At 40.7% G+C, this 25,624-nt stretch overlaps 1 protein-coding gene across 2 annotated transcripts in view; it reads left to right on the top strand.

The window, feature by feature from the left end:
* Positions 1 to 221: 221 nt before the first annotated feature.
* LOC142572764 (mitogen-activated protein kinase kinase kinase 20-like) overlaps positions 222 to 25,624 on the top strand; it is a 46,523-nt gene continuing 21,120 nt past the window's right edge. Inside the window, exons 1-13 of one of the 2 annotated variants that reach the window (XM_075682105.1) lie at positions 222 to 342; positions 1,872 to 2,318; positions 7,199 to 7,286; positions 7,810 to 7,914; positions 8,085 to 8,150; positions 10,910 to 10,938; positions 12,111 to 12,194; positions 16,289 to 16,429; positions 16,607 to 16,681; positions 17,134 to 17,188; positions 21,900 to 21,951; positions 22,945 to 23,080; positions 23,979 to 24,023. In XM_075682105.1, the coding sequence (XP_075538220.1) occupies positions 1,884 to 2,318; positions 7,199 to 7,286; positions 7,810 to 7,914; positions 8,085 to 8,150; positions 10,910 to 10,938; positions 12,111 to 12,194; positions 16,289 to 16,429; positions 16,607 to 16,681; positions 17,134 to 17,188; positions 21,900 to 21,951; positions 22,945 to 23,080; positions 23,979 to 24,023 (1,311 nt within the window). In that variant the 5' untranslated portion in view covers positions 222 to 342; positions 1,872 to 1,883. Of the gene's footprint in view, positions 343 to 406; positions 1,083 to 1,871; positions 2,319 to 7,198; positions 7,287 to 7,809; positions 7,915 to 8,084; positions 8,151 to 10,909; positions 10,939 to 12,110; positions 12,195 to 16,288; positions 16,430 to 16,606; positions 16,682 to 17,133; positions 17,189 to 21,899; positions 21,952 to 22,944; positions 23,081 to 23,978; positions 24,024 to 25,624 lie in introns of those variants that run through there. The other variant, XM_075682106.1, reaches the window with a different exon arrangement.

The following is a 25,624-nucleotide window of genomic DNA, read 5'->3' as shown; positions in this document are numbered from 1 at the left end:
AGAAAGAAAAACTGCAGCTGTCGTGAACGTTGAAATTACTGACAGCTCCTCTCAGAGGCCACCCAGCTTTGTTTTTATGCTGCGTTCGACGAAGTTCGCAGCCCAGGAAAGCCGCGCGTTGTTCTAAATTTGGACGCCTCCTCTCATGGTTAGCTTGCCTGCTATCCGCCTGAACTGGAACAGCGAGGCACCCCGTGCGGCCAAACGAACAGATACAAGTCATGTGACCTTAAAAATCGTCTGCATTCATCTAGGCCTAAAATTCCTGCACAGTACGCAAGGCTCATGATATCAGTGTGTCACCTCACGATATTTTTTATGTAATTCCAACCGGGAACTTTGGTAAGGGAAACTGATTTATTTTACACCGGTATTTATGTATAAGCTCCTTGCGACGCTGTCGTGCCGCGGTGTAGTGCGCAAGTTCCACAGGAGTACGTAGAATAGCGTAGCAACCGATCACGAAAATTGCGGATCTGAAACGCCTAACACGCACATAGTATAATTGCCGGTAACTCTATGCGTTAATATTGGGTCTACATCGTGATAGCGTGTGGTGGTACTGAACGCTTGAAGAAACTGCTGACCAGCTGTTTTCTGGAAGGGAGTCGGATTGCGACCGTCTGTGAAACAGGGTGTAATATCTTCTTATTCCGGACTCCTCCAGCGTCGCAGGACTTCAAGCTTGCGTTCTTAGTAGAATATGCGTCATAACCTGAAATGATCGAGGCTGAAGTTTACCTGGTCACAAAGGGTTCCGGAAGCAGACGTCGCGCAGAACGTGCGAGCTCGAGCAGCCTTTAATTTACACAGAGGTGTATCCGCACAGAGGTGTATCCGCGCGGAAGCGGGAACGCGCGCCCTGCAAAACAGCTTTATGTACTGCTACTGTTACTGTCCCACGCTTCTCTAACTATGCCAAGACATTTATTTGACTTGGGTCAGTATTGTCTTTTTCTACATCAGCTATCTATATGTCAGACACTTTTGAGTGCTTTGGACCACGACTGCCCGATTGCCAACGGATGGGAAGTGGTTATCATGATCAGGGCATGACATTTGTGGTCGCTTCCGCCCTTCGCGTGAGTGGTTGCTTCCCTGTCCATTGCTTCGAAGCGTTCCGTGCCGTTATATCATGACGCTCTTGCGTAATCAACGACAAGTTGCATGCAGCGAGGCATTCGATGGAAGAGCAAATAGCGTCATGCTTGCCTTAGAACTTATTGCGTAGTTTTCGGAGTCATGCATTCTCAAATGTAGTTTTAGTTAACGCGTCGCATAAAGATAACGCACAAAGACGACAATTAACTTTTAGATCTTTGCTTTCACTACTATGCGCGAAGATGCATTCTTTACAAGATGACGTTTTCGTTGGAGCAAATTCAGAGCTCCATATGAGAAGTAAAATTACTGTTTTCTACCGCATCAGATGTCTTCAAGAAATGCCTAAGAATATCAATAAAACTGGCATAGATGACATGAGTGTTATAGTGCTTGATACAGTCGCAGATGATTTAAAGAAAACATCCCATTTATTTGGCGCAGCTAGTACTTTCAAGAACCTATGTCTGGTATTGTAGTGGCAATAGTATCTATTTCATTAGGGTGCTGTGTCAATGTTTTGCATACGCGACATTCAACATGCTTTCAAAATAAGGCAAATGGCTGGAGACAGACAAAACATACTTAATGCCGAGAACTATATCTCAGGCTCTGTTTCACATGTGAAAACCACCAGACAGAAATGATGCACGACAAACGTACACTCCACAGTTCACAGAAATACATAAAAACTGTATATACTACGAAAGTGATAAAGACGGAGCAAGACAATATTTGGCTGTTCAGACATAACTATACATTTCTTACAGGCCTAACCCAGTATGGCTGCCGAGTCTGGAGGCAGCGTCTCCTACCAGAATTCCAGCGACCTCCAGGAAGGCTCTAGCAGAGTGGAGCAGCTAACCAACTCCACTAACATTCAATTGGCAAGCCTGGGCACGTTGGTGCCTTCGCAGGCTGAGAGCAGCAGCTTTGATTTGTCAACGAACCAGCAGACATTGCCAACGAGTGAGGAGTTTGCTGAAGACGAGCGTTCGAACAATGACAGTGCATCGTGGCACAACGGTGACACTGATCTGATGACAGAGTGTGCAAGCTCCGAGTTCTCATGCCCTCCGTTTCTGGAAGTGGACTTCTCAGACCTACATTTTTATGAAAGGTGTGGAGGTGGTGCTTTCGGGAGTGTATATCGTGCTAAGTGGAAGTCTCAAAACCTGCAAGTGGCGGTGAAGAAGCTTTTGGTCCTTGAAAAGGAGGTGGGTTCCACAACTAACAATCCTTAAAAAAGAAGTTTCAAAAAGGAAAACACCAGTATTTGTGTTGTTTTTGTGCAGGGCATATTGAAGTTATTCTAGATTTTTTGCCTTCAGTAAGCTTATGGTTTTCTGCACATAATAGCTGGGAATCCAGTAGTTGGTGCTTACCAAAGTCAGTGGTACAGAAATGGACACTTATGTCACACTTGTGTTTGCTTGCTGTTGTTAGCTGGCCAGTGACATAATGTACTAAGATGTAACGTGATGTACGTACTACATCTGACAAAATCACTTCTGTAAAGCTCCCAAGCATTGCTTAAGTTGTGAACAAGCATCAAAGGTGAACTAGGAATCAATTCACCTTGCATAATCTGACAAAGCAAAACACAGAGCAATGAAAGACTGACTGGACATGGAAGAAGCAAAGGATATTGAAAGCTGTTTGTCTTCTGCTTCATTGCATTATGCTGTCAGACCAACATTTCTAGTGTTCGGTGTTGTTTAAGGTGACATTAAAAATAAACATTCAGTTAATATAGATTGTTTGGTCTGCTTTACTGTAAGGAGAGGCTTGCTAAGTCTGGAAGCACACAAAAGCAAAAGATTGGTAGTGACACTCCACATAGATCAGACCTATAAGTGGATACTCATTCATAATCGCTCGCCAATATATTTTTGGGCTATATACTCACTCACGCTCATGTGTACTCAGATTCATCAGCACACTTACGAGCACCCACTTATACTCAAACTCGCGTCCGCTCGCACTAGACTGCACTTGCATTCACTTACACTTGCCGAAAGTCACTCGCATTCATACTCAAATCCACTCTAAGTCACCGTGTCATGGTTTCGGTGCGAGAACAAGGTCTCCACCGAGAAATGACAAAAGCGGGTGGGTGTTTGATGCTCGGCATAGCTGCAAGCAAACGGGTTGGATTTACATGAACCAAGACAAAGTATATTCATCAGTCAGTTAGCTAAATGCTGGTTTCAAATCAGTAAGACGTATACACATGACAGTAGCAACATTATAATAAAAAAAAGCGAAATTAACATATTATACATTTGAAGGATTAGCCATGAGCAGAGGGAATTAACACAGTAAAAGAGAGTTCAGAAAGAAATGGGCATACGATGACTGGGTCAGCTGTGTCAGTCCATTTGCCATGGTAATGCACAAAAAGCGACCCTTGAAGACGGTGGTCCTTTCAGGACAGAGAGGCCTTGTCAAGGGAATGTGCTGTCGACAGCTTAGGTTCCCAGGAGTAGCTTGGTGGCATTTTCCCCAAAGCAGAATGACCAGGCCTGCCTTTTAAGCTGTCGTGAGCTGCTCGGATAATGACTTCGGAGGGGACATGGAGACACTGGTGACCACCACACACGCGCACAAATGCACAGCCACCACAGCAAGGACATTTGCTACCTCCAAGTTGTTCACAACAGTCATGTTGAAGTCTGAAGAAAAAAAAAAGTTACAAACGAAGATAACATTCTTAAGGCTTTGGCTGTAGTTGGAGTGAACTTAAAGCTAGGAAAAATAAACACCACCACCAAGACAATCGTCATGTATGCTCACACATTCAGCACTGCTTTGGGTCACCCTGAAGGTGATAAAAAGCTAAAAAAAATTAACATACTTAAAACAGCCTTAACACTTTGGCTGTGCTTTAGGTGATCTTTCCCCCCCTAAATTAAAGAAAGAATCAAAACGAGCGACACATGCTTTCTGGCTCATGTACTGCAGTGTTTGACATAAACAAATTAGACGTAAAATGAGTACCCATCACGGTGCATTATTCCATACTTACGCAAGGATACCACCATTTCTATGACTCGCTGTCACTGACTTTTGTTGATATGTCATCTGGGGCTCATTCCTCTTTATAATCTCATTCAATCACACCTATTGTCACTCACTAACACTCAATCCCACATCTGTGAAGTCAACGTGGTGTGTGTATGAATCAGTGTGCTCACTAGTGGGTGTGTCAACCTATGTACCATGATTACACTCCTGCTGCCAGCTATGTGCATCATCATAGATTATGACAGTGCCTTCTCAGAGTTGCTTAATTGTCTATAAATGAAAAAAAAGTTAGGTTGTATTCCAAGGCAAACAAACATTCAACCTTGCAACTTTTATAGATATTTCCCTGAACAAAGAGGGTCTAAACATGTGCAAATAACTTGAGATGTGACTCGTAAAATAAACATTGACATCACACCGTAATTTGGGTAAGAAATTAAAAACTGGAAGTTTGACCTTCATTTTCTTTGCAGTAGTCAGCTCTTTTTTTGCCAGAAAAACGTGAGCAAAGTTTTGAACACTTACTCAGTGAAATTGTGTTTCTCTTTTCTGTCTCATCATACATTGAATAGTGCTTTAAGTTATTCTGAAGTTATTTTGGAAAGCTTATAGCATCCATCATTTTGCATAATTTTGCATGCAGGGTAAACTAGAGCACAATTTATTAGCTGTCAGATGAACTATCTTGCTTTGTGTGGCTGTTGCTGCATGAAAAATGAACTTGCAGATTGCAGTTGGGTGTGACCGGCAGTGCCACAGCCAGGAATTTATTTTGGGTGGGGGAGGAGGGGGTGCTTGCACTTGACCAGAGGAGGAGGAGGATGGGGCAGGCGGGTGTTTTCCCCTATGTTTTTATGGTGTCCTGGCACACAGAATTCTTTTTCGTCGTTCTTTCTTTTGGGGGGGGGGGGGAGTAGCGTGAGCTCGCTGTGAATACTTCCCTTCCTCCTGAATGCACCCATTTGACTCTGCCACAAATTAAAAAAAGAACTTAATTGTTATGCAGTTGAGTGGCATAGACATCTAGCCTCCATAGCCACTTGGAAAAAACATGGTCACAGCTTACACGTATGACCCATAAAGCCCTATCTGTTGCAAAATTGATGTTTGATATTCAATTGCATTGCAACAGAAAATATATCAAATTCAAAAGGAAGTAAATAGAAAGCTTAATTTTAACATGACTGTTTTAAAGGATATGAAATAGGCACACTTTGAAGGATGACAGTAGAGGAAGAGGTAAATGTCGCTGTGAGTTCAGGGCACATGAGAATCCTTGTAATTAATACCTGTGCATTGGTGAATGTGATACTTCGTTCAATGGCACACAAACAATGGGGCGGGGACAACGACCCCCCCCCCCATCCCCTTCTGTCATAGTCAGCCGACCCGGACTCCTGGCATTGTGCTGCTAAGCGCTAGGTCGCGGGTTCGATTTCCAGCCGTGGCAACCATATTTCTATGGGGGGAGAAATGCGAAAGCGCTTTTGTACTTAGATTTAGGTGCACATTAAAGAACCACAGGTAGTCAAGATTAATGCAGAGTTCCCTTCTACGGCATGCTCTATAATAACATTGTGATTTTGGCACATAGAACCCCAGAGTTTAAATTAATTTTAATCCTTCTTTATAAATTCTAGTTCTGTATCCATAAGCACTATTGATGATGTGCTTTCACATATCTCTTCAGAAGAACTTCACTTTGGCCTAGTTGGTATTTACTGCATATCATATTGACCACAAATAAGACGGGGACAGAGGGAGAGAACACATAAACTGCCCATGCTATTTATGTGTTCTCTCCCTCTGTCCCCGTCTTATTTGCGGTCAATATGATATACACATGTCTCTTCTTTTCGAAATCTGTAAAGCCTTCTGAACTTCCCCAGTTTTCTTGCCCTTACCTTTGGCACTGGCCACTCTCAGCTCAAAGACCAGCTCGTATTTACAGAAAACTGCACATTGGAACCAGAGCACTGAAAATGAGGTGGGGGACTCTCAGCAAAGCTCATAATGAGAATGAGACAGATGTCACTAATGCAGCAGTCAGCGTGCAGTATATAGACAACCACTACTAACAATGTGACATTTGCTTTGGGAATGCTTAATGCTTGAAAGCATATGGCGAACAAAATGACACCATGTGCTCACTTCGGGAGATGTGTGGCTTTGCTGGAGGCCTTGGCCTTTGCATGTGAGGCCAGCCTTTCATTAACTTTTCTCCCAACATATTGGCCTGAAGTGCTAACCTTATACAAATAACATTACTGATTCATCTCTTTTTATGTGAATTGCAGGCAAGAAGTGTTTGGCAGTGGTGGGGGGGGGAGAAACTGTAGGAGAAAAGCGAAGGGAAGTTACAATTCTTAGAATTGTAACTTTGTAGAAAGCCCCGTCCCCCCTCCTTTCCTTTGAAGTTATCTTTTCAGGTTGAGCATGCTAAAAAGCACTTATACACACACGTGCGCACACATACGCACGCACACACAGACACACACACACACACGCATGCATGCACGCACACGCACACACTTAAAAAAACATTGTAATTTCTTAGCAAAATTCGCCCTCCTTCTTACAGAAAGCCTTGGTGCACTAATGGTGTTAGGTGCATTTGCATCCGAATTTTCCAGTGCTTTTTTGAGATGGTGGGTACATATACCTAATGTTCTCAAGTGCACATTGCTGTGTGCGTTGCTTTCACGGTAGTCCATATGATTTTATACTGGTATGAAATGCATTCGTGAGAAAGCAAATTGACGGGTGTGTTCTCTTTTAGCCATTCACCATTACATGCAATGCTTGTGTAATTGATGTAGTTGCCTTGTTATAGGGCTATTGAATATTTAGGGCTTATGCTGTCTCATATACAGCAGTTTCAAGTAAGTTCATTATGTAAAGGTGTGTTTGTTTCAGTGTACATTTTAACCTGGAGGGTATCAATCTAGTCAGTGTGATCTGCATTACCTTCTGAGAGGTGCCATGCTAATACCAAATGCAGCCATGTCGCTTGGTGGTAACATCTGAGCTGTGCCAATGTCCCGACATGGGTATTTTGGCTTTTTTCCAGGCACAAGTTCTGAGTGTGCTAAGCCACAAGAACATCATAACATTTTATGGGGCCGCTACCAAGGCGCCGAATTTCTGTATTATCACAGGTGAGTGCTGTTTCGTCAGAATACCTAACAAGGTTTCATTGTGGGCTTATTCTCTGTTTATCTGTTACATTATAGCACAGTTATAATATATCATGTTATAACAAACATTATTGGGGCTGTATATAAAACATTTGATTACTTGATTGATTGATTGATTGATTGATTGATTGATTGATTGATTGATTGATTGATTGATTGATTGGTCAATCAATTGATAATTCTTTTCACCTCAAAGCTGAACCTTGACTATTAGGGACACTACTGTGGGCACTCCGAATTACTTTTGACACCCAGCAGGGCTGGTGAGGGCTGCTTGCATTGGAAGTCATGGTTCTTTGACTAAAGTTGTCAGCAAGCAGACATTTTGCATTCTGTCACTGTCAGAATGCAGCCACTGCAGCTGGAAATTGAAGCTCTGTTCTTGCGCTTCGCAACAGAGTGCCAAGACGCCTGTAGTGGATCGTGAATGATACTAGCTGTGCATGCAGGTTTCTGACATCATTTGTCTATTTTGTGTTTGCAGAGTATGCAGAACATGGCTCCCTGTATGCTTTTCTCGCAATGCAAGAGAATGACTCTATGCTGAGCTTTGGTCAGATTCTTCTCTGGGGCATTCAGATTGCTGCTGGTAAGTGGCAAGGATATTTGGTAGACTTGCAAAAAAAAAAAGAATACAATGACGACATTGTGATGTAGGACCTAAGGATTTCGTTTTTGTTTGCTCCTTGTAGTCTACTTACTCTTTGTTGAATAGTCCTGTATCATAAGTTTTCATTTGCCATCTGTTGGCTGTTACAGGTATGCATTACCTGCATGAAGAAGCACCCATTAAAGTCATTCATAGAGACCTGAAATCTAAGAATGGTAAGCCTTTTCATTTTGCCCTTTTGGAGTGATAGCTCCCTCACATTCATGCATGGCTTATATCTCCAAGCTGATGCATAGGTGAGAGTGTTCACATTTACTTGAGTGTACTGATATGTCAGTGCATGCATTGAAAAAAGCAAATTTTTTTACGGGTTAGCTTTTTGGCAGTTCAGATTTACATATTGTAAAACAGAGGCAGAATCACTGCTTTTATTTGGTGGCTCGCAGACGAAGCCCACGGAAGATGAGGTTGATGATGATGTTAATATACCATGTGTGTTGTGTGGCTTCGGACTGTTGCACTTCAGTTTGAGCCTACCAATTATGGTTTTGCATACTTACCTTGTGCTTTGCTTTCCTTACTCTGGCGTCTAAACTCCATATAAGGTTCTATGTTATTACTCAGCTGGGCTTTCCTGATGGCAAGGAACTCTGGGGCCCTTGTGAGGAGACCTCTGTTACCATTATGGCGTTCATCATTTGTGTTTGGAGCCCTGTTAACTGATTACATCAGCCACAAATGCCATGTGTGGGGCAACGGTAGCAAATGCATGCACAAAAGCAGTACATGAGAAGCGATGTGAGTCCTCGTGCATTGCAAATGACTATGCTAATTTTTTAGTGAGATATTTTGTCCTGTACACATTAAAACCATGAATTCTATATGTTCAACTTTCATGCTCATGCTGTCACCTACTCGTCATCGCAGTAAATTCAGAAGTCAGTGAATTACCAAATTAAATAGTGCACAGATAGACACTACATTTTGTTGGCTTACCACTTGCTCTCAGCACTCTTGTAATGTAATGTGCTTTTAATGTGTTAAAATTTGATGTGCTAAAACTATGTGCATGCGAATATTTGAAATTTTGAATACAAATATAGTAGCCTTTGCTATTCGATTTGTATTCGATTCAAGAATACACTATTTGATATCATTGAATATTCATTTCTGTTCGAATGTAAAAGATAACAACACTTATTGGAATCTACAGGGAAAGATACATATGCAGGTACTGACTGTTCCAAATAATTCTGCCACAAGGGAGCTGCGGTAGTTGCTGAGCAAATGCATGGAGTATCCGACTTTCGCTCAATAATTTCCAGTCATTCATTAAGGATGCCCCATCGTTAGGCAGCTTCCAAATTTGTTTTCTTGATTTAGGCAAAGCAATTTGTTGTTTGGACAATCTCAACATGTTTACTTCTCTTTAAAATGATGTGTGGTACTGTAGTATAACACTTTTGCATATGATGACTATGTTTTTTAAAGGTATGATGTCCACATAACCTTTATATTTCACTTTGTTTAGAATTGAGAAAATATTCAGTATTTGAGTCGACATTCAAAGATCCTTTTTCTTGAATATTTGGTTTGATTTCGAAGTTTCGTGATTTGACCATTTCTAGCTGAAGTTTATTGTGCTGTCAAGCATTGTTTTAGTCATACACACTGTTCAGTCTTTGCATTAAAACAACAGTTGAATTGACAAACAATACTACTTTCAGCCATCTTAGTTGTTCAAGCAGAAGTTTCTTTGTTGAACTCTCTGACAATAAATACTGTTACTAGCAGACAGCAAGCAACAGAAAGGGTTACAGAGGCATCGCAGGGACATTATTTGACTGCCAGTAACTCTACTCGTACGAGGCACATCAAAAACGTTTTTTTGGGTAATATTTGGGAGGTGGTGCCCTTCAGTACCAGGCACAATTTTACAGCCATCTTGAAAACTGTTTTAGAGTTCCTTAATGTAAGCACTGCTGTTGCGACCAGTCTTGTGATGAGTTGCTTAAGGCTAATAGGCAGCTGAACATAATAAGATGCAGAGGTTGTTGTGAATAAGATGTGATCTTGCATTTTTATTTATTTATTTATTTATAGCTACTGCATTTTTGTACAAGGTGGTAAATGTATGAAACTAACAAACAATAAATATTACAAAGCTCACTGCTGTACAAAATAAATAACAGTTCCTCAAATACAAAGCAAGAAAAAGAAGAACAAAAATGCAAACTCGCATGTAAACAATGTCATGAATGGAGATGCATTTCGAAATGTGACAATGAGTCCTTTGTTACTTTTTGGTCAGAAAGATTGTTTCACTCATGTATTGTTCTTGGGAAATAGGAATACATAAAGCAGATGTTATGTGATGTTAACAGAGTAATTGCTAATAAGTGCCATTGTCTAGTAGCATAATCTGTTGCTAAAGGGAAGAGGGTCAATTCGTTGACATTCTAGTGACCGTTCACTAGTTGAAAGAAGAATTTCCAATGGGAAACCCTATTTTGCTATCGTGTGGATGGTAATTTCATTTGTCTCAATAGCTCTGATATAGATTTTCGACTGTAAGAATTTAAAATAATTTGGATAACTTACTTTTGACCCTCTCTAGTTTCTCTGTTTAATTACATGTAAGGATCCCACAATTACTGCATATTCTAAGGCAGGACATGTAAGTGTCTTATATTCCAGGAGGAGAGCATCGGATTTTCAAAAAATTTTACAAATGTCTTAAAAAGAACAACTTGTGAAGACAGTTAACAGTTATAGTGTCGATGCGCTTTGACCAAGAAAGGTGTTATGCATATTCCAGGGTACTTATAATGAGTTACTTTGGTAATGAAATTGTTCTGACCAAAGTGGTTAAACTGATGGAGACATTTCTTTGTACAATATGTTACTGTAAAATTGTAATCAATTTGAATAGTATCGCATCCTACCTAGTCACATTTCTTTTTTCACTCCACAGTTGTTATATCCTCAGACTACACGTGCAAGGTAAGGAGTCTTCCCTTCTGCATATGTGTCATGCAGTCAGAGTGGTTTGCACAGGAACGAAGTACAGTGCAATAGAAATAAATAGGCTGTTTTTCCTGCAGCACATTAGTATTTATGCTGGTGGACATCAGGAAATGTGTGATAATCACTGATTGATTATTTAAATAACTAAAGGGCACAATTTGCTTAATTACTATAGGAGACATGTTGAAGTAGCAGAATTAAAGCTAGTCAGTGTTCAAGACATATCCCCTTGTCGGGCATTCTGACGTGAGAACCAGTTTCAAGCTATTGGCTCGCAAACTAGTGGCAGAAGGCAGCCATGTTACATTTGCCATTTTTCCAAAAAGCATTCGTTACACATTACATAATGAAAGTATGTCCTACAGTGCACAAGGAATGCGTCCTCGAGAAATAATATGTGGAATGTCTTTATAATACATTACAATGTTGTTACTTAGTGGATTGGGCCACATATTCTGTTCCTCAAAAATAATTTTGTGTGCAGAGTTCCAACTTTTCTGACCTGCCCTGCAGGTCTTCCACTTGCTAGGAGTGCATGCCCTCTGCCAAAGGGTCTCTGTAAGCAGAGTTTGCTGAAAGAACTTCGAATTGTGATCATATCACATGTACTAAGCAAAATATGTTCAGACCTTGTGCTGGTATTTATTTTTATAGCTCAGCTGTCTTGCAGCTGAATATGAAAGGCAGCTGGTTAGATTCCTGGCCACAGCAAGTGTGTTGCAATGGAAGTGAAGTGGAAAAAAGCCAGTGTATTTATGTTCAGGCGCACTCACATGCACACGCAAAAAGAAAAGATGCCAGCTTGTCAAGGTTAATTCAGTTTCCTCCACTAAGGTATCCTTCATGGTCCAGGTGGCAGCTCTGGAATGTTACACAATCAGTTAAAATAAGCTGAGTGCGAGAATGTTGGGTAATAAAGCAATGAAGTAAAAAAAAGCATTATATATTGATAGTACAATAAAATAATGGAATTTGTAGGTCGTGTAATAAAATGGATAAATAAGTAACACAAGTAATATAAGAAATTAATTTTTTCTGTATGTTACGATCTCTAATGAGTGGTATTCGTCACCTTTCCTTATGTTCGGAGCTTGAGCAAACTCTGAAGTTCAGAGACTGAAAGAGCCGTCTTGTTTTATTTTTATCAGATATGTGATTTTGGTGCTTCTCGTTTCCTGGGTGCTACAACGAGAATGTCACTGGCTGGAACGCTGCCTTGGATGGCCCCTGAGGTGACTTCTTTGGGGCTGATTGTACCCCTTTTTTTGTGTGTGTATGTGTGTGCTTCTTGTTTCTGGTGCTAAAGTTGTGGTATGCATATTTAAATCTTAGTCGGATTGTTGATGCCTAATAAACATGTTAGTTGTGGGGATAACTGAGGAAAATGCACATAATAATTGGTGCATTAATGATCTATGGGGCCAAAACTTTGAGGATGATAATGTAACTCTAAAGGAAGCTAAAGGCCACGCATTGAGTGATGGAACAAGAAATGATAATCATAACAAGAGATCGAGAGACAGTAGTGTTGACTAGAGATGAAACATGGGTGGGTGATATTCTATTTCAGACGATGAGGAAGACGTAGAAATGGTAAGTTGCATAGTTAATAGGAGAGATAACCAATGAGTTACTAGAGGAAAGGATTGGTCACCAAAAGGAGGAAAGCGTAGTTGAGAATGGCAGTTGGTAGAAGAGAGGTGAGATTATGATTTGCATATCTACGTTGGGCTCACCCAACGAAGGAAGCCACTGAGGGAGGCCTGCCTTCTTTGGACTTAAAAATGGACTGATGGTGGTAGTAATGGTGGTGATTGAACTTGAAGCTATTAAAGTATGAGTCTGTGAGCTGGCAGAAGTCACAACAGGTAAGTATCAGTGCTATACAATCCAGTTTAGTACTCAGAATGATGACTGATCCCTTAAAGGTCCATTCACCAGTGACACACCATATTGCTAAATTCTTCAATTCTGTGTAGCCAACTTATTCCATTTCCTGTTGACGACATCTTCACTTTTCTATAGCTCGATGCGCACTCTGGTCCCATTCTGTTTACTTCACTTCACTTTCTCCAAACTTGGCTGCTTTTGATGCCGACTCCTTCGCTTCTCTATCTATAGCTGACTTCTTCAAATTTCTATTGCCGCCTTCTTCACTTGTTGCCTCTTGTCCTGCTTGTACATCTCGGCAACTACCCAGTGGTGCATACCCATTCTGGAGGATTGGTCAAGAATGTTCACATACCTTGTGTCACATGCCCAGTTGCACGTACCCAGTGACCCAAGTTGGCATGAAAGACCTTCCTAAAGTGCATGAAGTTCCGAAAGAATGCCAATTGCATTACAAGTTATTGCAGTAAGACACTCCTTAGATGGCAACCTACAACTTCCCGTGCGTAACCAAAATTTAAAAGGGGCTTGGTGAGGGGCCCCTTTTATAACTGTATATTTGTCCTCTCACTTTGATCTAAGTGATTGCATTTGCTTGCCTTCTATCCAGGGAGAGTCGGGTTATTAAAAGGGTGGAGAAGGCATATGACTGTTTAAGAACAGTGGCAGGTAGCATTCGTGTAAACAATGCTTTGCACGAGAAGCAGAAGTATGCTGATACTCTTTCTTTTTTTTTTTTTCAGTTTATATGTAAGGCCCTTCATTTTTGGGTTTTGTAGTTTTTGTGATTCGGGGTGTAAAAGTCGGTTGTTATTTTTAAAGCAGGAAACGGGGAGAAATCCAGGAGTTTTGTTGTTTGACAGGGAAACTGGGGAGAACTTGAGGGTTTTGTTCTCTGGTGGCACAAAGTTCTAGATTTTTCTGATAATGTTCATAAATGATTAACACAACCTTTGGTGTCTTTTTGGACACAGAGATTCTATTTAAACAAGCAAACTCACTCACAGCAACATGTTGTGGCAATGACAGCTGCTCACAATTCATGTGACAAACTTGCCTCTACAAATCATCGTTCACAAGCATTATTAATGCACATTTAGGAGCAACCACATTAATAAAAACAGCAGACAGAGAGGGCTATGGATATCTTTTTGTTACTTTGATCTCTACATATTTTAAACAAAATATTACAAAAGTAGTGCACTCGGGCATGCTTTGAAGGGGATGTGATGCTTTTTTTTTGTATCTTACAAGCCCTTATTGGCATATATCATCACATGCATCGGGAGAACTTCTGCATTCATCCTAGACTTGTTGGGCCCGTCATCCTGGTCTGTTACCCTTTTTTACTGCTTTCCAACACACACTATTGCGACAAAATACAGTACTAAATCAGTCACCCTTCTTTGTACGCAACATAGTTTGGTAAAAATCCTCTCAATGTCACAGCTACTGTTCACAATGCACAGCAACATCAGCACTGTGTTAATTCTTTTGCTAATACACTGTCGCCATTTACATGCATGCGACATGTGGGAAGTGCAATGCAATATGCCATTGTTGTATTTTGTAACTGTAGCTACTAAAAGAAGCAATAAGCTGTCGTTGACTCAATGTCCGCAGGCGCTGAACATATTTTATTTTTATATAGGCTGGTTCTCATTTGAATGCTAAGAAAAAGCAAGACATAACATATTTATATAATAATAATAATAATAATAATAATAATAATAATAATCAGTTATGCCTATTTAACGTGCCCAGGAACAACCGTAAGGTCTGAGTGTTGGCGCATGGTAAAAAAAAATGCAAATATAGACGAAAAAAAGAACACATGGAATAGAAACTTAAGTTATTAAAGGAAGCAGTTTTCACAGAAAAGAAAGCAACAGAATTCAAAAGAACAGAATTCACGACAGAAAGATGGAGAAAGAACATGAACAAGTAATGAGAATCAATAAAAAAAATTAGTTAATCCAGTTTTTAGATTGGGTGTCCAGAAAAAAAAGAAATGTGATGCTTTAATACTGTTGCACAGGTAATCTAACGAAACTAAACATAATGTACAGCTTAAAGAAAGAATACAAAGGCAAAACAAAAATATGCATGTACAGAAAAGTCATTTGGCCATAATATTGGCACACAATAAAGAACATGGAAGGTTGCTAAAGCAAGCTCTTTTCTATTGACAAAGGCAAGGTAAACCAAAAATGAACAGAAGAGTAGTGAATAAGTACAATGAAAATAATCTGTACAGTTAAAGGTACAAACGTAAGGGAAAGTGAATAAAGAAATAAGAAACGATTCATATAAAATACATGTGAATGCAATGCACAAGAACATTAAATGTACGAGGAAAAAAAAAAGTCGCTAAAACATAAGACATCACCAGGCAAGTTGACAATGTGCCAAATCACCTGGAGGAAGAGAATACATACATATACTGAGAAAAACTGACACACAACAATGCGAAGCTGTGAATGGAACAGCGAAAGCATCTGATGAAAAATATCAAGATCAGCAAAGTAGGTGTTATACAGATTTTGAATTCTATACACAGCAGAATGTTTGCTGTGACAAGCAGGAACAAGGAATGGTTGGTGCTCCCTTGTGACTTTTCTCGGAATCCAAAGCACAATGGAATTATGTAGCTCAGTGCAGGTCGGGTTCCTGTGACGGAGCTTGTACAAAAACAGAATTTCTGCGCAAATTTGTCGGCAGGTAAGGGATGGTAGTGAGGGTAAAGTTCAAGTGCAATGAGATTGACCAATGCCAGTGCAAGAACAATGGCGGTAAATTGCTATGAACTTTTCCTGGACTCTTTCTAGTCTAGGACTGTAATATTTGGAAGTTCCATTCCTTACCACCAATGCCTATCTGAGTTGGGGAAGACATACAACTTGATACAGCATTAGGAAAGGAGTGGGAGATTTCAATTTGTGTCAAAGGCAACAAACAAATAATACTAATAATAATAATAATAATAGGACACATAACTTTACCACTTGATCACAAAAGCTGTGCAGTGTTCCTTAGTTTTGTAGCACCTGCATTTATTATTATCCTTTAAGAACGGGCAAATTTTGAGGAGAATTGGATTTGACCCAAGTTTCGTAAATTTCGTTTGCGGTGAAAAAATTGAGAATGATTGGGTTCTACCCAAAAACGAACGACCCTATTTATACGTTTTGCATTCAATGCGCTAGGGAGTGCTGAAAGCTGAATTGACTTTTCTGCCCTCGCATGCAGCCTAGAAGATGCGTGACTGCACACTTAAGCTGTGGAAAAAAAAATTGCCTTTCTCTGTATACGTCCGTGGCTCCAGTGTGCCAAGAATTCCTCTCTGAGTAGTGTACTCCTTGTTATAAGTACACAGACCATTTCGGTAATCACCATCTGTATGCGCACATTGTCAGCAGCGTGTGTATCTGTCCAGGTTATCCAGTGTTTGCCGTCATCAGAAACCTGTGATGTCTGGTCTTTCGGTGTGGTTCTTTGGGAGCTGCTCACCCACGAAGTTCCCTTCAAGGGCATAGAAGGATTTCAAGTGGCTTGGGCTGTTGTCGAAAAGGAAGAGGTACAGTTGATTATTTTTTTATTCGTAATGTCATTACATTTTGCAATAATTTTATTTCGGAAAGGGAATATTTAAAATTAAGTGCTGAAAGTGTTACATACACAACTTGTCTCTCCTTTCTCCTCATCCTTCTTTCTTTTCTTTTTCTTTCGTGTCACTCACACTGCCACTTTTCAGAGACTCACCATTCCAAGCACCTGCCCTGCTGCATTTGGAAATTTAATGACTGCTTGTTGGAAGACCGATCCCAAGGTAGGCATGTGCCATGCTGCAGTCTCTTTTGAAAAGCTGCTGCTGTTGCCTGTGTTCTTAGCGTGATTGCAGATGTTCGTGTCACATTTATGCAGTTCATGATCACATCTTTGTCCACACTTTAGCGTACAGCCATCTTAATAGCGTCACTTTGGCATAGAATAGATGAACCCAGGTGATCACGAAAAATTCAGTACTGTTATTTTAGCACAGAAAAGCCTGTGTGGTCAGTTAAAGCATCCTATTTATTGTAATTGTACTAATGTTCAAACACTTGTGTTTTGGCTTGTTGCACGGCTGTGAATATTGTAGATATTGTGTGGTAGCCAGCAGCAAGAGTGGTGCAATCTTTGCTTCATTAAAACATTTATGTTCTGGTGAATAGAAAGCAAGAGGCAAGCCTTTGGAATGGGGACACTAAATTTGTTGTTTCTTGCGTGCACTGCTTGTAGGAACGGCCCCCATTTTCTACCATACTGCAACACTTGAATGCTATGAGTGAAGATGGTGAGTCTCACATCTTTTTTTTTTATTTTTCCTTTTTCCTCATTTTTTTCATAAGGGAAGCTGCTGGCATTTTCGGCTTAGAATATGCTTGTCATAAGTTGTAATCTTGTGTGAATAATGCCAGTCTTGAAGGCTACCTGAACGAGAATTGCAGCGAAGACTGTTTTTCTTTCCACACTGGAATGTCTGAGATGTAGACTGCTACAGCACTGTTGGTTAGCATAAATTGATATGTATGGGACACCACACACATGCACAGTCACACACACGCACACTTGGAATTAGTTATGCAATGTCCAGTGACCATTTACTTTTAGGCAGTGGCCAGTATAGCTTTATAATGAGGGAACTCAGCTGAAATTCATCACATGCTGAATCCAATCTCCTGCCTGTGCTTGTTGCCTATTGTGTTTGTGCAAAACATTATTATTGTGAAAACTAGGCTGCTCAGTCATTATGATTGCTTTCCTGCAGTTTCATGCTTCCGGGCTGGCATGCTACGTGTTCCAGCAATAATAATCCTTTGCATTACAGTTGAACCTTGATATAATCAACATGGATATAACGAAGTAAGTATCACGGGCTCTCATAACAAAGGGCAGGAGCGTGAATGACAAAAAAACGGAGGGTGGCAAAAGAGGACAACGACATTCCGCGGGCTACCTTTGGACCGCTCCCGGAATAAACGCCAACCGTTTCTCTTGATCTGTCTTGCATTTTTAAGTAAACGGTTTGCACGTAACATTTGGGGAAGCTGTGCCGAGTAACTCCCACTACCGACAACGGAATCATCAGTACAAGATCTTCGTAGAGACCGCCACCTTGCCGGACTTTTGCCCTCGGCCACCATCATGCCTTGAGACGAGGATGCTCCCAGTACTGCATCGGCAGGACCATCCCCAATTTAGGGCTACGAAGAGCCACGCACATTCTCTGAAAAGGCAGGGGAAGATGTCGACGAGTGGCTCACCCATTATGAGGGGGTAAGCCAGTACAAGCCAGTATGAGCGGGTAAGCCAGCCAACACTACCTCCCAACTGAGGATTGTTGTTTTCTTTTTGACTGGCATGGCAGTGGTTTGGTATGACAACCATGTGGACGCACTGACTACTTGGGCCTCTTTCGTTGAGGAGATCAAGAAATGTTCTGGCGATTTGGATGTTAAGAAGAAACGAGCAGAATTACTGTTAGCTCAGAGGGCTCAGGTCCCTGGAAAGACTTGCACCACATTCATAGAGGAGGTTCTGAAAGTGTACAAGAACGTAAACCCTCAAATGTGAGAAGAAGATAAGGTGGGACACCTTTTAAAGGGAATCGCGGAAGACATATATGACTTCCTCATTGGAAAAGTCAACTTGGAAACCGTATCAGACGTGATGCAGCACTGCCTTACCTTTGAAACACTGAAGACTCGTCGAATTACACTGAAATTTGGACGGCTAGCTAACGTGACGACTGTGGCCAGTGTGGACACGAGTTCCCCAATAGACTTATCGTCCACCATTCGTCAGATTGTCTGTGAAGAGCTCCTTCGACACGAAGAACAAGGACATTTTGTGGCGCCACATTACCGCTCCTGCCCTTTGTTATGAGAACTCATAACGATGTAACATTTTTTATTACTGATATTAGCATGAAATGAATATGTGCTTGTAAGGAATACTGGATGTAATGAAGGCATTTTTCATATCAAATGGTACATTGTTAAAATGGCAGTTATATGGCAAACATTGGTTTTGCTGCATCCATCCGCCTGTCTGTATTTTTGGTTATGCTGTTGTCACCATGCTGCCATTGTCATCAGGCTACCTGCTCGTCCTTAGCTTTACCCTCACCACATGATGAAGACAATGCTGTGTGTGAACAAGAACAAAAGCTTGCCTGCTACCGCCACTCACTAGGCATTGACCTCATGCAAATGCGGCAGTGTGCAGTTGACAACCAGGCATGCTAACCACTGAGCTACTGTCACGCAGCTTTTGCGCTCAGTAAATTGCGCAAAGCTTTATGCGCCACAGACACTCAAGAGCAGTGGTTTTCTGTGTGTGTTAGAGGTGGGCGAATATCAGCTTTTTCGAATACGAACAGCAAGAACTGAATATTGAATAGCCAACTGCAGATGCATATATTTACAGCAGGAATATTTATTTCGGTATAGTTAGGTACCATGCCTGTACTGACTAATGCAAAAAAATGACAGCTAGCTATCAGAGAAAAAGTATCAGTTTCATATGCAAGATCAATTATTGTAATTAAAATACTGCACTAATAGCTTTTCAACAAATTTTAGAGCTTGGTTGCAAACGAGCGTTTCAAGAATAAATGACTGCTTTGCTGTTAACTTTCCAAGAAACGTTAAATAAATGGCTGCCCTCCTCCAAGAAATGGTATCTGAGAAATAGTGAAAAATGTTGCAGTTTCGCCTGAAAGATGAAGCACTGAGTGTGACAGCAAATTATCAGACAGCTATAAGAATCAAGGATAGTAGATTTATCAGGTGCGTGAACTTGGTAAACATTCACTTACTGACTATATTAACAAGCATGGTGACATACACGCAAAGACAAACATGAACACATCTTGCTCGATGACCGGGGACACTCGCTGTCAGAACACTAGAGTGTGGAAGAGCTGTAGCAGCAACGAGTGAATGGATCTTCACGCCGCCTCTTGTTTCAACGCGAACTAAGCAGCGACAGCACAGTGCACATGAAGCTATCAGCATTCGGCGCACTCTGTCCCCGTCGCATATCACTTGCAACACTCAGCCGTGCCATACGCAGCCACTGCCGGAGTAGAACCCCACCCCGCTTGCTCCCTCTGGTGCCTTGCACGCGATGGAAGGCGGAACACCTCCTACTTGCCTTCCTTCATTGCGTGGGCGAGATTGAGCCACCATCCTCGGCTTACCCTTGCATGCTTTCACTTGCATCCGCAGCATATGGTGCATGGCTGTGATGTGACCACACTTGGACTTCATATGAAACATCACGGCGACGCCAATGGAAGAACTTCGCCTGCAGCATCTATATAATTGCTGTCGCAATAAAAAGAAAGAGCACTGCTGAAAGACTTCTGGACTATAAACACATGTAAATGGACCCGTTGCAAGGCAAACATGGGTTGTAGCATAGATAAAAGTGTTAAATGACTACACTTCCGAAGAACATAAATGACGGACTACAAGTAAAATCAGGGTTGTCATGTAGGATTCTACCACAAAGCTAAGAAAAAAAGCTTGCGTTACCCATTTTTGTATCTGCATTGCCTTGAAAGCTTTTGTTGTTGTTTCACTTCTGATAATTTGCGATGCATTGTTTAGCAAAGCATACAGAGAATGGTAGCATTACTTTTGCAGCAAGTTGTTGTGAAATACTTGGTTAGCTTCGAATATTCTAAAATACAGAATAGTTCCATTTCAAATAGGAATACAAATAGTTAGTCTGTAATGTTCGATTCCTATCCGACACTTTGAATACTCGCCCATCCCTAGTGTGGGTATCTTTAAATCCCAGAAAACAGTTACTGCAGCAGGCGGAGGCAACATTGTATGCATCGTAGAATTAAAAAAAAAAATTATGGGGTTTTACGTGCCAAAACCACTTTCTGATTATGAGGCACGTCGCAGTGGAAGACTCAGAAAATTTCAACCACCTGGGGTTTTTTAACATGCACCTAAATCTAAGTACATGGGTGTTTTCGCATTTCGCCCCCATCGAAATGCGGCCACCATGGCCGGGATTTGATCCCGTGACCTTGTGCTCAGCAGCCTAACACCACAGCCACTGAGCAACCACGGCAGGTCATTGTAGAATTCTTAACGGTGTTCACTGTGAGATGCTGCTGCTGCTGCAGCAGCATCAGTGAACACTTTCAAAAATTTTTAAAGTTTACCTGTGGCTGACAGCAGAATAGTAGTTCACGACCTGATCTACTCGAAGAGGTCGGTATTTCTTGCACAAAAATTGAAATGCATAATCAACTAATTAGCATAAATTCACTAATTAAGTGAAGTAAATTACCTTATGGCCCATATTGCAATTTACAAATTCTAGCCATGGTGTTTACAAGGTGGATCCACTTGGAACGAATTCTCAGAATGCCACCAATTCCGAGATATTAATTCCAGAACTTTGCGGAGAAATGCAATGGCGTTACAGTTACTTTTTGTGCAAGCAATGTTTGTCACTTCGAGTGGATCAGCTCATGAACTAGAATTTTTCTATCTGCCACAGGCAACCTTTAAAAATCTTTGAAAGTGTTCACTGAAACACCCGGTATTTCTCTGTATAATGGTTACAACAGGTATTACACACACTGATGTGGTTAGTTAGTTTGCATTTGGTGTCACTTTTATATCTAAATGCATTTGGTGCTAGTGGTGTGTGCTGCTCTCTGGAGACATGATGAATGCACTGGTAGTTCACAAAAAAAAAAAAACCTAGGTGTAAATATGCCAAGTTAATTATCATTTTACTTGGCTGGGGATGTTCTTTTGTATGCTTGTAGAATGCCTGCAGAATTTTGGGGAGACAACTTACAGTAGCTCAAGTCAGCTTTCTATGTTCACTTTGTTCACACAATGTTTTTCCTTCTATGCCAATGAAACACTGTAAGTATATACTGTAGCGTTCTTTGGGAAAGCATTTTATGTATTTGTATTAGCATGTTAGCACCAGTTTATCTGTTTTCCTGCCCTTGATTTTTTCAGACTCCTTGTGTAACCTTGCATCTGCATATTTAAGTCAGCGTAGTGTTTGGAAGTAAGTGACTCATTTTTTACTATGAATTGCTTGTGTGAGGCACTGCTGTTGATGATTCTTATCTGTATATTTAATTATGGTTCTTATCACTCATAACCTTAGTGCTTTTGAACAAATCTTTTCAAGGTGATGGGTGTGAAAATTTTCATACATTTGTGTTTCCTTTGGTAGTATATCTGAGCAGATGTAAGAGATGTTGCACCTAGGTGATGGTGATACAACAAAAAACAAGACACCCACAGGAGTAGTACTCAATTTAAAACTAAATGTTGTATTGTAAAGACAAGGATGTAATCAAAATTCTGTGCGCATGCTCAGAGTGTTGTAAATAATGCCCAGCTGCACCTTTAAGCAAATCTATTTTGCGTTCAAACAGCATAGAAAACGAAACAGATATGCAGTCATAAATGTTTTGCTCTATGCAGAAGGCTTTAGCTAGTTTATCATCATTATCACTTCAGTTTTATTCATTTGTAATCATTTATCACGCATGTTATTAGAAAAAGATACAAGGCTCACACCCATAAGCCTTGCAATGTGCAGAAAGGTGTGATGATAGGGCGTCCTAAAAATTGCCTAGGTGTACTGAACTCACTGGGACAGCAACCAGTTTGCCTGGTTTGTCAGTCTGCCAGTCTCTCTCTTCAGGTTTGCAATTTTTAGTCATGCATTTATTTGTGTTGCTATTCATTTTGTGCTTTCTTCTAAACATGTACCTGTACTGTTGACACCAACTATGCACCTTGTTACAGTTCAAGCAAAAAATTGTACATATCCAGAAGCTTTTCTGAGAAGCCCAGAAACCTTAGAAGTTTTTTGCAATGTGCCCTGTATCCTTATGCTTGTTTGACTTCTTGCCTCTTTCTTATGTTTACAGAGCTTTCATTGTTGACAAGCTACCTTTTATTTCTTATCTATGCTATAGTGCTCAACATATTTGGACTTAAGCTCATGAGCATTTGTGCTCTCATTAAGTTGCCTGTGTATTTGCAGGCAGGAAATCGAATCCACTCTGGAGTTGATGAAGCGTGCCGAGCGTGACCTCAGTCAAAAGCAAAAGCAGTTGGAAGAATGGGAAAGCCGTTTGCAGCAGAAGGAGCAGCTTCTCGAACGACGCAGGGGCTGCATGGTGATGTATACCTATTTGTCCATTGCATTTCCTGGAGTTACTTCGTAAGCTAGCAGTCCTGCAACGAGGACCATTTGATGAAGCATTAAGGCTTTGCAAGCTACTTTAGAGTGCAAAGGAGGATGGTTATTTGTGCTTTGTTCTTGTATACTTAAATTTTCTGTATATATGCAATATGATCCAATGGAAAATAAGCAGTTGTCAGTTCATGCATCATGTTGCCTGTATCACCTTGTTACTAATGTGTTTTTTTTCATGCTGCAAAGTATTGCATAAAGCAGTGATGTTAGTACTGCATATCTTTGGTATCTTGGGAACAAGGTTAGGTGATCACTTGCTTACCCAAGCCTGGATTGTGTTATGCTCATTGAAGAAAGAACCCCGTTATTCTTGGAAAAGTTACATTTAGTATGATAGGTCGATTGATTGATTGATTGATTGATTGATTGATTGATTGATTGATTGATTGATTGATTGCCAAAAAATGTGTTACTGGCTTCTCCACAGTGTAGGATTTTTGTGCGAACGAAAGGATAATGTGAAGTACTATTGAGCAGTTTAGTTTTTTTCTTGCTTATAGTGGTATTAAAAAAAAAGGGAAAGTTGCTATAAGCATATCATAAACTGTTAAGAGTCCAGAGTTCTATATTTATAGAATTTGTGGGGCTCCGCTTTACTCTCTTTATCATATGCATTGAAAGTCAACACATTTGTTCTCTGTATCATGTAAGTTTAAACATATGAACTTTGATAACAGTCGGTACACCGTTAACTGTGTACCGCTGCAGTGTGACTTGTTTAAACATCCAGGGATAGCTGAGCTTTTAGTGGGACTCATTGCGTATAACTGGCAAAACAACAGTATGGCATTATGGTTCAAACAAAATTTATATTTCAGGAGTTGTATGTCCATGATGTGAATACTTGGAGTGTGGATCATGTGGTGAGTTTTAAATTTGATGTGTTCATGACTATGACAAATAAACATTGCTAGTACATTGCCTTAAGTAGAAAAAAAAAGATGCGACTCCTGATGGGTCTAAAAGCAGGTACCAGTTCTTGCGATAAATATGTTTTATAATAATGTTGTGCCAAAAGGGAAAATTGTCACCCACCTGACTTTAGGATAAGGCTACAAAGGAAACCTACACAGGTTTCTTTTTTTAAAGAAAGCTTCACACTTGAAGAAAAATTAATTGTTCTCCGTGAAATTGTCAGGATAAAAAATTTGTCCTAGTGCAGGAATAATATAGTGCTATAAAACTAAAAAGATGTTTCGCAGATGTATGCCAACCTGACAACTGATACATCAGAAAAAGCCAAGCTGTATAAGTGATTTCTCGCACCCTTTGAAAATACCAAGGCTGTGTTGCAGCCTCACAGCGCTGACTTTCACCGTTTCAGCTGTACAAAATCCTAGCTGATCTTCAATGTGAAGCTGGTATAATAGGACATGAGAAACAAAATTTGCAGAATGCTAATTAAAAAAATGACACACATGAGTTGCTGTCTATTTTAGTGAGACCTATGCAAGGTAGCTTTTATTTTGTTGTCGTCGATAATTACATTTCAAAGCGAATTCGGGGCTCCGACACCCATTGCGTTTCATTTACATTTGCTGCCAGTCACACCTCCTCACATGAAAACTGTTGCGGAACTCCCGTAACAGCTTCTCTATAAAAGAAAAGCATGTTGGTTCGATGCGAAATTAGTGCCTTTTTATTTTTTGCTGGCTTGACTCTTTGATATAGCAGCAACTTGATTTGGGCCAGTTGGTTCATCTTGAAGGTATATTGAAGAAGCACGATAGGATGAGGGCGAAAAAACACACAACAGTACTAGCGCTTACTGCTAACTAAACTTTGTTTGAAGAAAAAGCCAGCCATGTATAGTGTAATGAAAAACCAGCAAACAGCAAATCGAATTTACAGGCATGCACCCACTATAAGTACAGGTATCAACAGGGCAATGTCTATAGACCGTTTCATCGGGCGAGGAGGATAGGGCGCGCGGAGAGCCTTTCCTCCTCTCTGGCTTGGGCGATCCGGCGCGGCGCTGCTTGAAGGTATTGCTGTCGTGTGCTGCGGAGCGATTTTGAGATGTTTTAGATGGTATTTTGTGAAATTTACGCCGTGTCCGTTCATATAAGGTCGTCAGGGAAGCCTTTCGGTGCATCGGTAACTACAGTAGGCGGAAATATCTTTTGGGAGCGCAGAAATGTGACGCGTCTTATAAGCCGCGGTGTACGCACATTATCAGTCGCGGTGTGTGTATGTGTTGTCAACTATTTTACTTATATCGGTTTTAATTCAACAAAGAAACCCGGTGTCTCTGTATTAGCAGCATGAAATGGTAAATCTGCTCAAGATCTGATCGCTTGGCGTAGGGAGCAAAGCATAAACATAAGAGCGCGTGCTCGTGCACGGCCAACCTAAGGCAACCACGAAACATCTAAGCGGCAGGCGCAATCAAATATTTGTGATGCACCGGCATCGTTCTCGCGCATTTCAAGTCTAGTAGGCTTCAAATTACCATATGTCTACG

The sequence above is a fragment of the Dermacentor variabilis genome, chromosome 2, assembly GCF_050947875.1.
Source record: "Dermacentor variabilis isolate Ectoservices chromosome 2, ASM5094787v1, whole genome shotgun sequence".
In the NCBI taxonomy this organism is placed as follows: Eukaryota; Metazoa; Arthropoda; class Arachnida; order Ixodida; family Ixodidae; genus Dermacentor; species Dermacentor variabilis.
This window is presented reverse-complemented; position numbering and strand designations above follow the sequence as displayed.